The sequence below is a fragment of the Alexandromys fortis genome, unplaced genomic scaffold (genome assembly GCF_014885135.2).
Source record: "Alexandromys fortis isolate MF-2015 unplaced genomic scaffold, M_Fortis_MF-2015_v1.1 scaffold_11, whole genome shotgun sequence".
Taxonomy (NCBI): domain Eukaryota; kingdom Metazoa; phylum Chordata; class Mammalia; order Rodentia; family Cricetidae; genus Alexandromys; species Alexandromys fortis.
This window is the reverse complement of record NW_026067912.1, coordinates 1,165,438-1,179,437: the sequence shown is the minus strand read 5'-3', so window position 1 is coordinate 1,179,437 and position 14,000 is coordinate 1,165,438. Positions and strand designations below refer to the sequence as shown.

The 14,000-nt window shown below is 49.4% G+C and overlaps 1 protein-coding gene across 2 annotated transcripts in view; it reads right to left on the bottom strand.

The window, feature by feature from the left end:
* Nucleotides 1–14,000, bottom strand: part of Cyfip2 (cytoplasmic FMR1 interacting protein 2) — a 119,785-nt gene that overhangs the window by 77,782 nt on the left and 28,003 nt on the right. For both annotated transcript variants that reach the window (XM_050138684.1, XM_050138683.1), the window contains exons 5-9: nucleotides 11,992–12,093; nucleotides 7,556–7,737; nucleotides 5,663–5,759; nucleotides 4,330–4,458; nucleotides 1,854–1,958 (exon numbers count right to left, since the gene is read on the bottom strand). In XM_050138684.1, coding sequence (XP_049994641.1) covers nucleotides 1,854–1,958; nucleotides 4,330–4,458; nucleotides 5,663–5,759; nucleotides 7,556–7,737; nucleotides 11,992–12,093 — 615 coding nt within the window. The remainder of the gene's footprint in view (nucleotides 1–1,853; nucleotides 1,959–4,329; nucleotides 4,459–5,662; nucleotides 5,760–7,555; nucleotides 7,738–11,991; nucleotides 12,094–14,000) is intronic.

Here is a 14,000-nt window from a genome sequence, read left to right as displayed (position 1 = left end):
TTCCTACAGCTCAGATTATTTCTACTGCTCCAAGCTGGACTAGGAGCAGGTGGCAGAGGGCTACTGCCTGGGGGTGGCCTTCCTGAGACTGCCTACCTGATACCTAACATTAAAGTGCAGACATCTTCTGACCAAAGCCTAGGACATGTGGAAGGGAGGTTGCTGTCTACCTACATCTGTCTTTCCTCACCGGACACAGGACCAGGCACTTCACAAACACTATTTCAGCAGAGCCTGGCTGCAGAGGCCTATAATCCCAGCTATTCCTGACACAAAGGCAAGAGGATCCTAAGCTCACAGCCTCCCTGGACAACACAGTGAGATTCTACCTTAAAATAAAAAGTGAAAAAGAAAGGCTGGGATGTGACTAGTAATAGAAGACTTATTTAGCATGAGCAAGTTCCTGGATTTAATCCGAAGTACTACAAAACCCAGCTATCAACCATCCACTATCTTTATCCACACACGACCAAGTGGGGTCAGTACTGCCCCCGTCTCATTGTAATTGCATTGGGATTGACACATATGGAGAAGCTTAGTCTGCCCAGGAAGTCAGGCCAGATGGAGCAAGAGCAAGGAGAAAAACCCTCAGCCCCAGGAGGCTAGTCTGTGCCTTTTCCAAAGCTGTTCAGACGGAAGGGAGCAGAGGCAGATTAACCCCTGGTATAGGTAAGCCTGGCTCTATCTGTCTTCCTGCTGGCTGAAGACATTACAGTCTCCCAACAGGAGGCCTGTTTTTACCTGGGACAGCTCTGGAGAAAAGCTAAGAAATCAAGTCACGAGACCCCTCTGAGGACTCAAGTTTCCCCTTAAACCTCAGTGTTGCTGACCTCAGTGTCTTCCACAAACAGCATCCCCCCAGGGCAGGGTTCCCATCTGTAGGACCCAGAGCTAGAGTAACTTCAGAATGAGAATCCAGTTCTAGATGTGACACGCCCTTGCTCAAACTCCAAAGTTAATATTTATCTGCAAGTTTTTCAAGACAAGGTTTCTCTGTAGCTTTTGGAGCCTGTCCTGGAACTAGCTCTGTAGACCAGGCTGGCCTCGAACTCACAAAGATCTGCCTGTCTCTGCCACCCGAGTGCTAGGATTAAAGGTTTGTGCCACCACGGCCCAGCTAATCTGTAAATTTTTACTAGGACCTCAAAGGTTCAAATGGATTGAGCTTAAGCAGAACCCTGGTGAGTTACTGTGCCTAAGTAGCCTGTCATGGGCCCCATAGTGGCTGCAATGGCAAACATGAAACCACTTAAAAGTTAGAGCTTAGAGAATGGAGAAATAGCCCAGCCGTTAATGCACTTGCTGCTCTTTCAGAGGCTTGATGCCAGGTACCCACATGGCAGTTCACAACTATCTGTAACTCCAGTTCCAGGGTATCTAATGTCCTTTTCTGACCTCCATGGGCACTGCACACACATAGTGCAGACACGTATGCAGGTACAATATCCATATGCATAAGATAAAAGTAAATCTTTAACCAAAACATTTAGCCTTTAGAACCTCCTTCCATAAGCTCTGGGATGTTATGAAAATTAACAGTTATTGCCTTCTAGGATGCAACTCTGTCTTTAGATGAAAGACTCCAGGAAAGGGGGAAAGAGCATGCATGAAGACTTACAAGGCCTCCAGTGGAATCCCAGCCGAGTCTGGAGGCTGGGCATCACCCACATCTGGGCAGCAGACTGCTTTAGTGGGAGCAGCTGGAGCCTGTGCTCTTCTCTTCCTTTTCTTGAGGGTCTTTAGATGCCTATGAACCAACTCCACAGCTTTCTGGCTAATCCCTTCCTTTCCCCCAGGGGATCAAGACTCTAGCCACTCTGTCCCCCTGCCCAGCCGCAGCTCCAATTACTAACCTTAAAGAACTTATCGATTTTGCTAAGGTTGATTCTCTTCTTGGCATCCAGTTTGTAAATGTTACTGACATTTCCATCCATCAGATAGAGGCCAAAACCCATCACCTAGAATGAGAAAGGCAAAACCATCACACTCCCAGAGCAGCTAACAAAACTAGAGGCCCACGGTGCATACATGCACATGTGTGTAAGCACACATAGATTCACTGGCATCTTGTAGAGACACACATGCTGCTTCAAAATCATACACACCTCCAAATTAAAACAAGAAACATGGGCCCAACTTGAACAAGAAATATAGCCACTCTGGGCCAGGGGCTGTGGTTTAACAAGTGAGGTCTCAATTTCCACAAAACTCTTAGGTGTTTTAAACTCTTCAACATATTGTTTAAGGATGAGGAACTGGAGACAGATAGAGGTGAGAGATCTTGCCATAGTCACACGAGGGAGCTGCAGGGACTATCTACAAAGAGGTTAGTTCAGGATCTGCCATTCAAATGTGTACTTACAGGTCCTACTAACACAGAAAGGACTTTGCTGTTTCCCAGAGGTGCCAAGGCAAAGACACTGGGATACTGGAAAATGACCATAAAATTCTCCCACGCAAACAGCAATGTAAAGGCTCCTGAGGAGTCATGGGGGACACTGTTTAAGAGCAAGTTTCTTCCTGAAGATGCTGAGACTCTTAATTTTTTCCTAGTCTCTTTAGATAAATGAGCAGCTGGAGGGTATGGTCAGCTGTGGAGACACAGGAATTCACTCCTCACCGTGCCTTTATCACCTTGGCCCCTAGGGGAAGAAGTAGAGAACTGTCTCTGACAGCTGCTTCCTGCTTGGCGCATTCTGTCCTGCAGCATCAGCACCAGACTGACTGTAAGGGTTTCTCATGCCCCCTGGTGGCACCTGAGCTCACTAACAAGCTGCAGAGAGCTGGGCGGCAGCACAAAACAACCCTGTTCACGTCAGCTGTGGGAGAAAGGCTGGACAGGACCTAAGCAGCCAAGGGTAGGACAGGCAAAGCAACACATTTCTTCTGTAATGATACCAACTTATGGCTGCGCAACATCCAAACACATTTGATCGCATGGGCTAGAAAGCCCAAATGCAGGCTGGTGAGATGGCTCCGTGGGTAAAGGTGCTTGCTGCCAAGCCTGATGATCCGAGTTCAATCCCCAGGACCCACGCGGTGGAAGCAAAGAGCTGCCTCCCACAAGGTGTCCTTTGACTTCCACATGAATACTGTGGTACATACGTGTTTAAATACATACATAAATAAATCTTTACAATTCTACATGTAAGGCTGGATATGTTGGCACACATCTTTAATCCCAGCACTTGGGAGGCAGTGGCAGGTGGAGCTCCGTGAGTTCAAGGACAGCTTGGTCTACATATTGAGTTCCAAGCTAGCCAGGGTTAAATTTTGTTGAGACCCTGTCTCAAAAACAAAACAAAACAAAACAAAACCACCACAAAACTTATATATTCTATATTATTAATTTTTTTGAAAATATAGAAGCTCAGAAAAAAAATGATATACACCGAAGTACTAAAAGTATTGTCTCTGAGCTGGGAAGGGGGATTCCTGAATAATTTAGAGCCTCCACAATTATAACAACTTCGTAATAAAAACTGAAAACCACTTTTTTTTTCCATTTTGACAAAACACGGAGTCTTCCTTCCCTCTAAGCTAGGAACTTCTCTTTCAGAAGCTGAGCTCTGCAAATGTCGTGCTCAAGGCGCGGACTTCAGGGTTTTCAGTGCAGTCAAACCTTTAACCCCGAGATGCGTGAGGAATAGCATCCCCGTAAAGTGGCTTCTTGGTGTCAACTAGGGACGGCACTGGAGAAACATGTGTGACGACATTGTCAATGTGTGCGTGGCGCACCAAAGGAAAGGGAAGATCCCAGGAAAGACTGGAGTCAGTGGTTGATAATTAAAAATATTCTTAAGAGGGGACTGAGACGGCCCAGTCAGTCACATGTTTGCAGAACACGCATAAAACCTGAATTCAATCTCTAGCATCCATGTAGAAACCCAGTGCACATGTGAAACCCAGTGCTGGTGGGGTGGAGTCAAGCTAGTTCCTGGGCTGCTGCCAATCATCCAGGCCTAATGGGTGAGCCCAGGGTCCCAGTGAGAGACCGTATGTCAGAAAAGAATACGGGGCGAGAGCGATGGCTCAGCGATTAAGAACAGCTACTACCCTTGCAGAGGACCTGAGTCTGGTGCCCTGCACCCGTGTTGGGCAGCTCACAATAGACCTAACTCCAGTGCCAGGATATCCAGAACCACTGGTCTTCAACGGCACCTGCAGTCAAGTGCACATACCCACATATGAATATTTAAAATAAAAGAAATAAATGTTTAGAAAAGATCCTGAGGAATGACACCTTCTTTGGTCTACACACACACACACACACACACACACACACACACACACACACACACACACACACGTGAGGTGGGGGAGCTTTACCTTGAGCAGCATGTGCTTCTCGCTGGGTGTTAGGTACATCTTATTCTCATAGTAATCCACACAGATGTTGACAATGTCTGCCAGCAGTTCCTCGTAGCCTGGAATCACTTCCAATTGCTGGTGAAGACACTAAACAACAGCGCCACCTGCTGGTCAGGCAGAGCAAGCAACCTCTGACACCACCCAGAAAGCCCAGAGCTGGGCAGGATAAATGAGCACTTTGGTCTCTGTTGAGGTCCCAGAAGGAGGGAGCCTTCGTGACAACAGGTGCTGATACCTGACTCCCCCTTGATAGCTGGTAGTTTCTGCTCACCTTCTGCAGCCGGAAACCTAAGCCCTTGGGCTCCCATGTTAACCCTGGTGGTTCTGGGGGTAGAGTGCACTCCTGGCAGCTCAACTTTAGAGCAATCGGGCCTGCAGTAATTGCAGTTTAGTTTGGAGGGTGTGGACTTCTCTATGAGGTTTCTTCAGAAAAAAGGCAGGAAGAAGACCCACCCAGCGGAAGGGGTAACGGTAGGTAGGTAGGTATCTCCTTGCTGGCAGGACTCAGGAACATCAAAACACTTCCTGTTAAGGAGGGTTTCTCTGTAGCCCTGTTAGCAGGGTTTTCTCTGCACCCCTACTGGATACTCAGTGGAGGGCATTGCTGGGATTCTCCACAGAAAGTTAGGGGCTGTGACTCCACAGCCTTCTGCAGTGACCAAAAAAAAAAAGGCTCTGCCACCTCCAGGCCTTTGAGATGAGGAAAACAAGTCTGAGAACTCCTGGGAGCATCAGGGTCCCGCTTTGTGTTGGCCTGGGTCCTGCAGAAACTCTTGCTGGTCCTGAACTTACTGTGAGGCAGGTCCAGCTAGGACAGGAGCAAGGGGAGAGAAGGGCCAGAGGGTGCACTCAGGCAAACTGGCGGCGGTGCCTCTAACTGTGCCTCCCCAGGCCCTTGGTCATGTTCTGGGGATTTTTTTTTTTTGTTCATCCTTCGTTTATTTTTCAATCTAATTCTATGAGCTATATTCTCATATCAGTCCCAAGATAATATGCCCACTTTATGGATGAGTTAACTGAATCTGTGACTTGGCCTGAGATGTGATAATGGACCCAGGGTAGGTTTGTTCTCAGCCTAGAGGCTGATGTGGGGCCCACAGCCCTGCCCAGGAACCTTTCGGAGAACCGAACAGGGAGAGGTCACTGATTGTAGCTTTACTTTACTCTCATGAAGGGCAGAGAAACAAGTGCGGACGGAGTTTGTGTGCTGTTCCTTGGAGCCTCTGAGCCTCAGGTCCCACCTTTGTTTCCTTGGCATGCCAGGCAGGACGAACAGGGGACCTGTCCTCACCTGGGTGATCCTGTTGTGATTGGCCAGGAACATAGACAGGTTCTGAGATTCCTGAATGGACTGGGGGTCCGCCATCTTCCTTAGGAACTGGGCCGCTCTGAAATGCAGGGAAGGAAGGGATAACCAGGTGCAGAGGAGTCTTCGCCCACTCAGCCTAAGAGGGACACCATCCTGATGCCAAGAGGCTCTGAGCATTGCAGGTGGCTCCAAGGTCAAAGGAAAGTGTGTTTGGCCGTCCTTTCTCAGGACAGCTGCTGGGAGTTAAAAGGCGTGAGAAGAGAAAACACAGCTGGAATCCTGGGACGGTTCATGGAAAGAAGGAAGGAACACTGAGACCTTGAGCCTGGCCAGGACCTCCAGGGAAGCTGCGCGGTGAGTCCTGCAGAGCAACCACAGGCAGGAAGCTTCACTTTTTTTTTTATGCGTTCTGTTCATTATAGAAAATCTCACCATCCTATTTTTGGGTTTGTTTGCAGTACCAGGGATAGGATCTAGGGCAAGCATGGGCATGCTGGACAAGCACTTGAACTTTGAGCGACGTCCCTTACCTTTCTACCACTTCTCAGTTTTGAGGCTGTCCTGCTAAGGTTTTTCAGGCTGGTATCAAAATCACTCTATAGGCTAAACCTTGAACTGATGGAAACCACATTCTACTCCTGTGCCACTAGGCCCAGCGGATGATTCTCCCGCCTTAGCCTTCCAAGTAGCAAGGATGGAAGATCTGTCTCTACTTCAACACTCCCATGCACAGCCCTGCATGGGAGCGCCAAGTGTGTCTAATCTAACCGGATGACAGATGGAAGAAGGAAGAACACAGACTGGTCTTGACCGTGTGTCCCGACTTGGCCCAGCAAGGCACAACTCATGTCACAATAGCTTGTGTGAAAGGCGATAACACTCCTGCCCGCTGCAGGTCACAGATGTTGGCCGCGGTCACGATGGAAGTGGTGGGCCACTGCAGGAAGTGTATGGTGAAGGATGCTGTGATGGTGGCCATCTGTGGCATCTGGAGTCGGCCTTGAGATGGGCTCTAACTATTGGGCAACCCCGGTTTCACATCTGACCCGGGAGAATTGTGAAATTCAATCTGCCATATTCTTTCTCTTGTTATCTTGAAACATGAGGTGTGGCTCAGAGATAGGGTCATCCTTTGCCAGTGATATGGACAACTCTTCCAGGAGATATGTACAGATGCTGTGTCCATCATCTGAGCCTCAACCAACTCTCAGGGATCTGTTGCTTTGCAGTGCTCCCTGTCTTTGACTGGAGATGAATGACCCCCACCCAATTCCAGTCCTTGTCAACGATGACAAGGACTCCTAACTCAGCCATTGGCTCAGTTAGCCTCCACCACACTCAGTATCTGTGGGAGGGATCAGCAAGTTGGATTGATGGCAATCTTGGCTTGGATTTTTCAAACGCGGTTAGAAAGTGAGGAGTTCCTTCCTGAAAGGCTGGGGTTATACCATAGGCTAGCAGGAGGTCATAGCAGGGGCCTGCCTGACAAAGAAGCCCGCAGAGAGGCAGAGAAGTGGTGGAGAGATCTAGGCAACCGCGGTGGCCGCTGGGGTAACTAGAGGAATGTCTGCTTGGGCTCTGTAGTTCTGGGACACAAGCTGTGGCTTTCTGTCTCTCACAGAAAGTGACAATGTGACTGCTTTATGCTAATTTTTCTACCTCAAAACAGGCATGCAGTTCCCCAGATGGGGAAGCAAGGACCGGATTCCATCTTGGGTGGTCAAGCCTGGCCAACATCAACTCTTCCGAAGCCGCAGCTCAAAACCATCTTTCTCAAACCACCCTGGCATGGCAGCTGGGTTTGGGGACGGCAACTCTTACCAGGGAATAAGAAGGGTTGTGAGAAGGGTTCGGGGAGCAGGGAAGGTTCCTGACCTCTTGTAGGCAGAGTGATCTTTCTTGACGCTACACTTCATGTTCTTCAGCTCATCCAAGACTGCGAACATGTTGATAAACTTGCCCAGGGTCAGCAGGTAGGCCTCGGAGACAAAGTCCTTCCTGCGCTCGGCATGGCACAGCCGCTTCACCTCGCTACAGAAGCGCTCGATGGCCTTGCGCTGGAGACAGAGGGGCAGTGGTGAGGATGGGGCAGACAGGTGACGGGGAATCTCAGTGCACTCTAGGGTAGGAGCGGTCAAGGCTGCCCTAGGGTCCCCATTAGAGTCAAGGTGGAGAAAGGAGTACACCTCTGCCATGCCAGGCTGTCTTGTTCAGAGATGTCCCCATTTCCAAAGCTAATTGTAAAGGTGCTAGGACCTGTCTGAAGTGACTTCATGTGGTGATTTATTCCAAAAACACATTTACCAGGAGGCATTGTGTCCCCAGTGTGTGACATGCAGGGAGAGACAGAGGTTCATCCAACAAGCAACTGATAATTGAGCATCTACTGTATACCATAGAGCCATCCTAAGGGCTGAGTTTAAGCAGAAATCAAAATGAGAACAAAAACTGTTCAAAGGATCCTACACGTCAACTAAGTAAGCAAAACAAATTCTTTGCAGCGGAATGCCTGATACAGAAGGAAATGAAGAAGGGATGGAGGTTGGGAAGGGCTCAAAAGAACTGTCCCTCTAGGGAGAAAGACCAAAATCTCCAAGAAGTAGCTTTTAGGGAAGTAATTTGAAAGAGAAGAGAGGAGTAAGTGAAGGAAGCATGAGCTGCAGTGCAAAGGTCCTGAGGCATGTCGGGAGGACAGAAGGAAGGACAGGTCTTGGCTCGAGCTGGACTGAGTGCAGGCAAGGAGCGAAGTCAACACTAGAGAGGCCAGGCCCTCTCAGAGTCTCTTCTGAGGGCAGGGCTGGGGCTCCAGCAAGGTAGCATGGTGGCTGCAGAGGTGACAGCGGACTGTCGTTTCCTAAGTTGGAGTCACTAAGTGGCCCTCACTCCACTGACGGGAATCTGCTTGTCCTGGTTTGCCTTCCATGGCTGAGATAAACCCCCTGACCAAAAGCAGCGTGGGGAAGAAAAGATCTACAGCCTACAGTCCACCCTTAAGGAAGTCAGGACAGGAACTCAAGACAAGAACCTAGAGGCAGGAACCAAAGCAGAGATACAGAGGGTCCAGAGCTTGGACAGTGTGCTCTCTTTTACAACCTAGGACCCTGCCAGCCCACAGTGATCTGGGCCCTTCCACACCAATCATTAATTAAGAAAATGCTCCCCCCCCCGACTTGCCTAAGGGTAATCAGTAGAAGAAACTCAACAGTTGAGTTTCCTTCTTTGCCTGTGACTCCAGCTTGTGTCAAGTTGACAGAAAACTAGCTAGCACGCCACCTAAGAGAAGGACAAGAGTCTGTAACAATGTACAAACCCGTACACAAGTGCTCAGCGCTTTTGTTCCTAACAGATCCTCATCCATCTCCTGGTGGATGGGTGAGTAAAATACCGTGTATGGATACAGTGACATGGTATCCCATCATTAAAGAGAAACATAGATTCTGCCACCTGCTACAGTATAGAAACACCCCCACGAGCTGCCAGGGGCCAGCCATGAAAAGTCATGTCCTGTATAATTTCATTGGTAGGAAAACGTCTAAAGAGGAAGGAAATCCGCAGAGATAAGAAGCAGTTCCGTAGTTGCCTGGGGCTGAAGGGGAGGGTGTTGGGGGTAGAACAGGATGATGGCTCAAGGGGTAAACATATTCTAGAATAGATTATACGATTAACATACAACTCTGTGAAGACACTAAAGCATGCTGGGTTATTCATTCTGCTTGGGTGAATCACTAGAGCAAATACTAGATCTCAAAAAAGTCTGTTACCGGGGCAGGGAAAGGAAGCAGGAAGCTACTATAGTAGTGGAGGGGTGGTGAGCAAGAGAGGAAAAGGAAGAGGGGGGGGAAAGGGAGGAGGGGGAAGAAGAGAGAAGGAGGAAGAAAAGAACACTGGAAGGGAGGTGTGAAGAGAGGCAGGCGTATGTGCAGATGTGAGCCTGCTCCCCTTCCAGGACCTGCCGTGCCCTCCTGCCAGCCCCTCTCCCTCACAGGACAGACCAGGCCAGAGTCCAAGTCCAGTCAGGCTTTCTGCCATGGTGGAACTGTTCCCCACAGCAATGCTCACCATAATGGTATAGTGATGGGATTTAGACTCACCATGGAACACCTGGGTGTGTCCATGAAGGATGTGTGTTTCCAGAAAGGTCTCACTGAACAAGGAAGACTTACCCCGAATGTGTAAGTAGTGTGGTGTGACCCCATGGACTTGGGTCCCTCCTTCCTGACCCGGGCACAACCTGACCAGTGCCTCATGCGTCTTCCGCCATGTTTTCACTGCCACCGTGAACTGTACCTTTAAACTGTGAGCCAAGAAAGTCTGGCCTTCCTGGTTCCTGGAACTGCTTTATTAGGCATTTGACCCCAGCAGGGAAGAGAGGAACTAGCAGGGATGGCCACAGTGCTGCTGAGTGCTTGAAGCGAGCCTTGAGTTGCTGAGGAGTTTGGTTTTTAACTTATTGCTGTTTACACACGCAGTCAATGGGCACAGTGCTGGGTACATGGCTGTGAATCATTCTAGACCCTTCTGTCCATTCACACCCCTTGTTGGGAAGTTCTTCACTTCATACCCAGTTTCTGAAAGCTCTTCTCTCTTGGACCTGCTTCCCAGAGACTTTAGGAAGTCAGGCCGTCTATGATACGAACAACAGTTACAAAGCCCTGTGAGCTGGCACGGCCCTGCTGGGCACCTACAGATAGATCTCATTTATCCTTTTCACTATCCTGACAGGCCAGGTTCACTTCCCGTGTGTGTGTGTGTGTGTGTGTGTGTATGTGTGTGTGTGTGAGCTTCATTTTTGTGTGTGCGTGTGTGTCTGTGTATGTGTGTATAGGCTTCATTTCTCGTTTGTGTGTGTGTGTGTAAGCTTCATTTCTCATGTGTGCGCGCGCGCGCGTGTGTGTGTGTGTGTGTGTGTGTGTGTGTGTGTATTGTGTGCAGGCTTCATTTCCCCAGTGCTGGTATGGGTCACTGTGTGTAAGTGAGTATCTGTGTGTGTGTGAATGTGAGTTTGTATCTGTGTGTGTGAGTTGTGTGTCTATGTGTGAGAGTGTGTATGAGTTTGAGTGTGTGTTGTGTGTCTATGTGTGAGTGCGTGTGTGTCTATGTGTGAGTGTGTGTCTGTGTGTATGCGTGTGTGTCTATGTGTGAGTGTGTGTCTGTGTGTATGCGTGTGTGTCTATGTGTGAGTGTGTGTCTGTGTGTATGCGTGTGTGTTTATGTGTGAGTGTGCGTGTCTCTGTGTATGTGTGTATGCGTGTGTGAAGTAATTCACACACAGCCAGACAACAGCAGAGTCAGGGTATGACCTAGAACTGTTCCTTACCCAGGCCAAGACACCTCCCCAGTGCAGTCCCAGCTCTTGCCTGGATGCTGAGTACAGAGTGGACTCTAGCCAGAGTCAAGAGTCTACAAATGAAGCTCAGTCCCCCAAGTGGAACATTCCTTGCGTATGGCTTGTGCAGGCTACGTCGCCCACTGCGGGGTAAAGACTGGCTTTGAAGTGTCCGTCCTGGCACCGAGACCCAGCAAGTAACAGGCTGCTCACACTTCCTGTGCTACCACCTAGTCTTTCCTCGCACCTGTGAAGGTCCTTGGTCCTCTCCATGCCCACGCACTCTCTGAACAACGGCTCTTTCAGAGCGCCCGACTAGTCTCCGGCCATCCCCTACTCCTCTTCGCAGCCTCTTCCAGTCTCCACCTCCCAGCCATTTCCTACCCAGTGGCCAGACATCCTGAAACCTCAGGTCAGGTCTCATCACCAAATCCAAACCTAAGCTCACGGTATCCCATCTCACTGAGTCCCGCCCCCTCCAACCTCCCCCTCGGAGCACTTCCTGTTCTCACAGTTCTATAACCCACACCCCCTTACTGTCCTCTATGTCTTGATCACAGCCATCCCCACCGGCCTGGGGCTCTGCCGGACCCTCTTCCTGGATCCCTTTCACCGTGCCACCACACTCCTGCCTCTCTTGTGACCAGGTCATAGTTCCATGTGCTGTCCCTAAAGCACCAACTATCTGTAGCTACTCCGCAATCTACAACTGTTGGAAATCGTGTTTCACGCATGGCCCTGACCGCGTCCTAAAAACGATGGTGTATTTTTGAAGCTCCTTGCTCCAAGCATACACATACTCATACTCTGTGGAGTTGGGGACACCTGCTGGCCTGGCTCACCCACGGGACTCTAGGTGGCTCTTAAAAATACTAGCCGGATGAGAAAAAAATGACATGGCCCCGAAGTCTAGTATGTGGATGGTAGGAGTCTTTGTGAGCCTTCCGCTGTGGACCCCTCCCCCCCATACCCCGCCCCTGCTCACCTGGAAGTACATGAACTTCATGAGCTTGGTGACCTCTGGCTCCAGCACCTCCACGGTCTTCTCGTAGATCTCCACCCGGTTGGGCTGCTCATTGCACTTCACCTGTGAACGAGAGAGGCCAGCCCATCATCCAGGCTCCCAGCCGCTGTCTCAGAGCATGGCTAGCGGCTCACACACACGGCACCTCTTCGTGGGTGATAACAGATATGGTCACCCTAGTGAGAGGGGGCTGTAGAAGACTGCCAGCCCCCAGAAGTGATCCCTGGAGATGGGCTGCTATACGAGCCAGCTGGCCCCAACACTGGGCCCTCCTCCATTTCCTGCTGGTCTGCGCTCTTACAGTTAGTTATCTGCGTATCCACGGAGATCTGCGATGTCCTCTCCCCTCTCCTCATGCACAAAATGCTGAGCCTGTCTGCCCCTTGTTATGCTGTCTGCCTGACAAGACGGCTGAGCAGTTTCCCTGCCACTTCCAGGTTAATAATGACCGACGAAGATGTGCCATCCAGAGACCCATTTCCCCCACCCAGTGTTTTTAGTAGGCGTATAACCATAGTACCGCATGGCGGATGCTCTTTGAGCACACACTCCCCAAGCCTGACAACAAGATGGCTGGGCGTAGAGTGAGCGAGCACGCTGTTTTCTTTCCCTTTAGACAGTGTCTCACTGCGAGCCCGCACAGACCCGAAACTCAAGGTCTTCCTGACTCCTCCTATGTGTTGGGATTCCAGGTGAGTTCCACGGGCACTGGACAAGAACTAGCCTTCATGGTTATCAATGGCTCGGGAACTGCCAGTGGGGTATTAAATGGGCAAGGGACACAGTCGTATACCACCATTACAGACGTCAGAAGGACTAAGGGGGGGGGTGTCTCTGGAGCAACCATGGGAAGGTAGCCCCCACAGCTGGCAAGCAGAAAGGTTCAGTATGATTTGAGGCCTGTTTTATTTTTGTCTTTGCACTGCTGGGGAGAGAACCCAAGTCTTGGACCCCAAGACCTTGGATATGTTTAGCAGTGCTTTGCCACTGAGCGACAACTCCAGTTTGGTCCCTTTTTCCAGGAAAGCAAAATTCTGAAGCTGGGCAGATGGTTCAGCAGAAAAACGCACTTCCTTTTGAGCCTTATCAGAGACGAGCCTGGATGGGGCCAGACCAGTTCCTGCACGTTGTCCTCTGACTGCCGCATGCATGCCACTGTGCACTTATGCCCTCCCCAGAGAGAGTAAGTAAATGCAATAATAATTTTTAAGAAAACCAGTTGTTTAAGAAAAACAAAATTAGGCTTAGAAAAAATATGAAACGTACAAAATTTGTAAATAGTTGTTTCTAAATATGAGGGTTAAAAGAGAGAATGGTACCTTCTGTTTACTTTATGTGTGTGTTTTACTGATTTGTTACAATTAAATAAAGATATCAATGACAATAAAAATATCCATATTGTGCTCTCTCTCCTTCTGCTCCTGATTTGGACCTTGAGATTTCAGTCCGGTGCTCCAATGTGGGTCTCTGTCTCCTTTCATCGCCTGATGAAGTTTAATATTCAAGAGGATGCCTATATGATTTTCTTTGGGTTCTCCTTCTTATTTAGCTTCTCTAAGAACCCGAATTATAGGTTCAATGTCCTTTATTTATGGCTAGAAACCAAATATGAGTGAGAACATCCCATGTTCCTCTTTTTGGGTCTGGCTTACCTCACTTAGGATGGTGTTTTCTATTTCCATCCATTTGCCTGCACAACACAAGCAAGGAACTCAGGACCGCGAGGGGTGCACCCATACACTGAGACAATGGGGATGTTCTATCAGGAACTCACCAAGGCCAGCTGGCCTGGGTCTGAAAAAGCCTGGGTCAAAACTGGTCTCGCTGAACATAGCGGACAAGGAGGACTACTGAGACCTCAAGAACAATGGCAACGGGTTTTTGATTCTACTGGACCTATTGGTTTCGTGGGAGCCTAGGCAGTTTCGTGGATGCTCACCTTACTAGACCTGGATGGAGGTGGGTGGTCC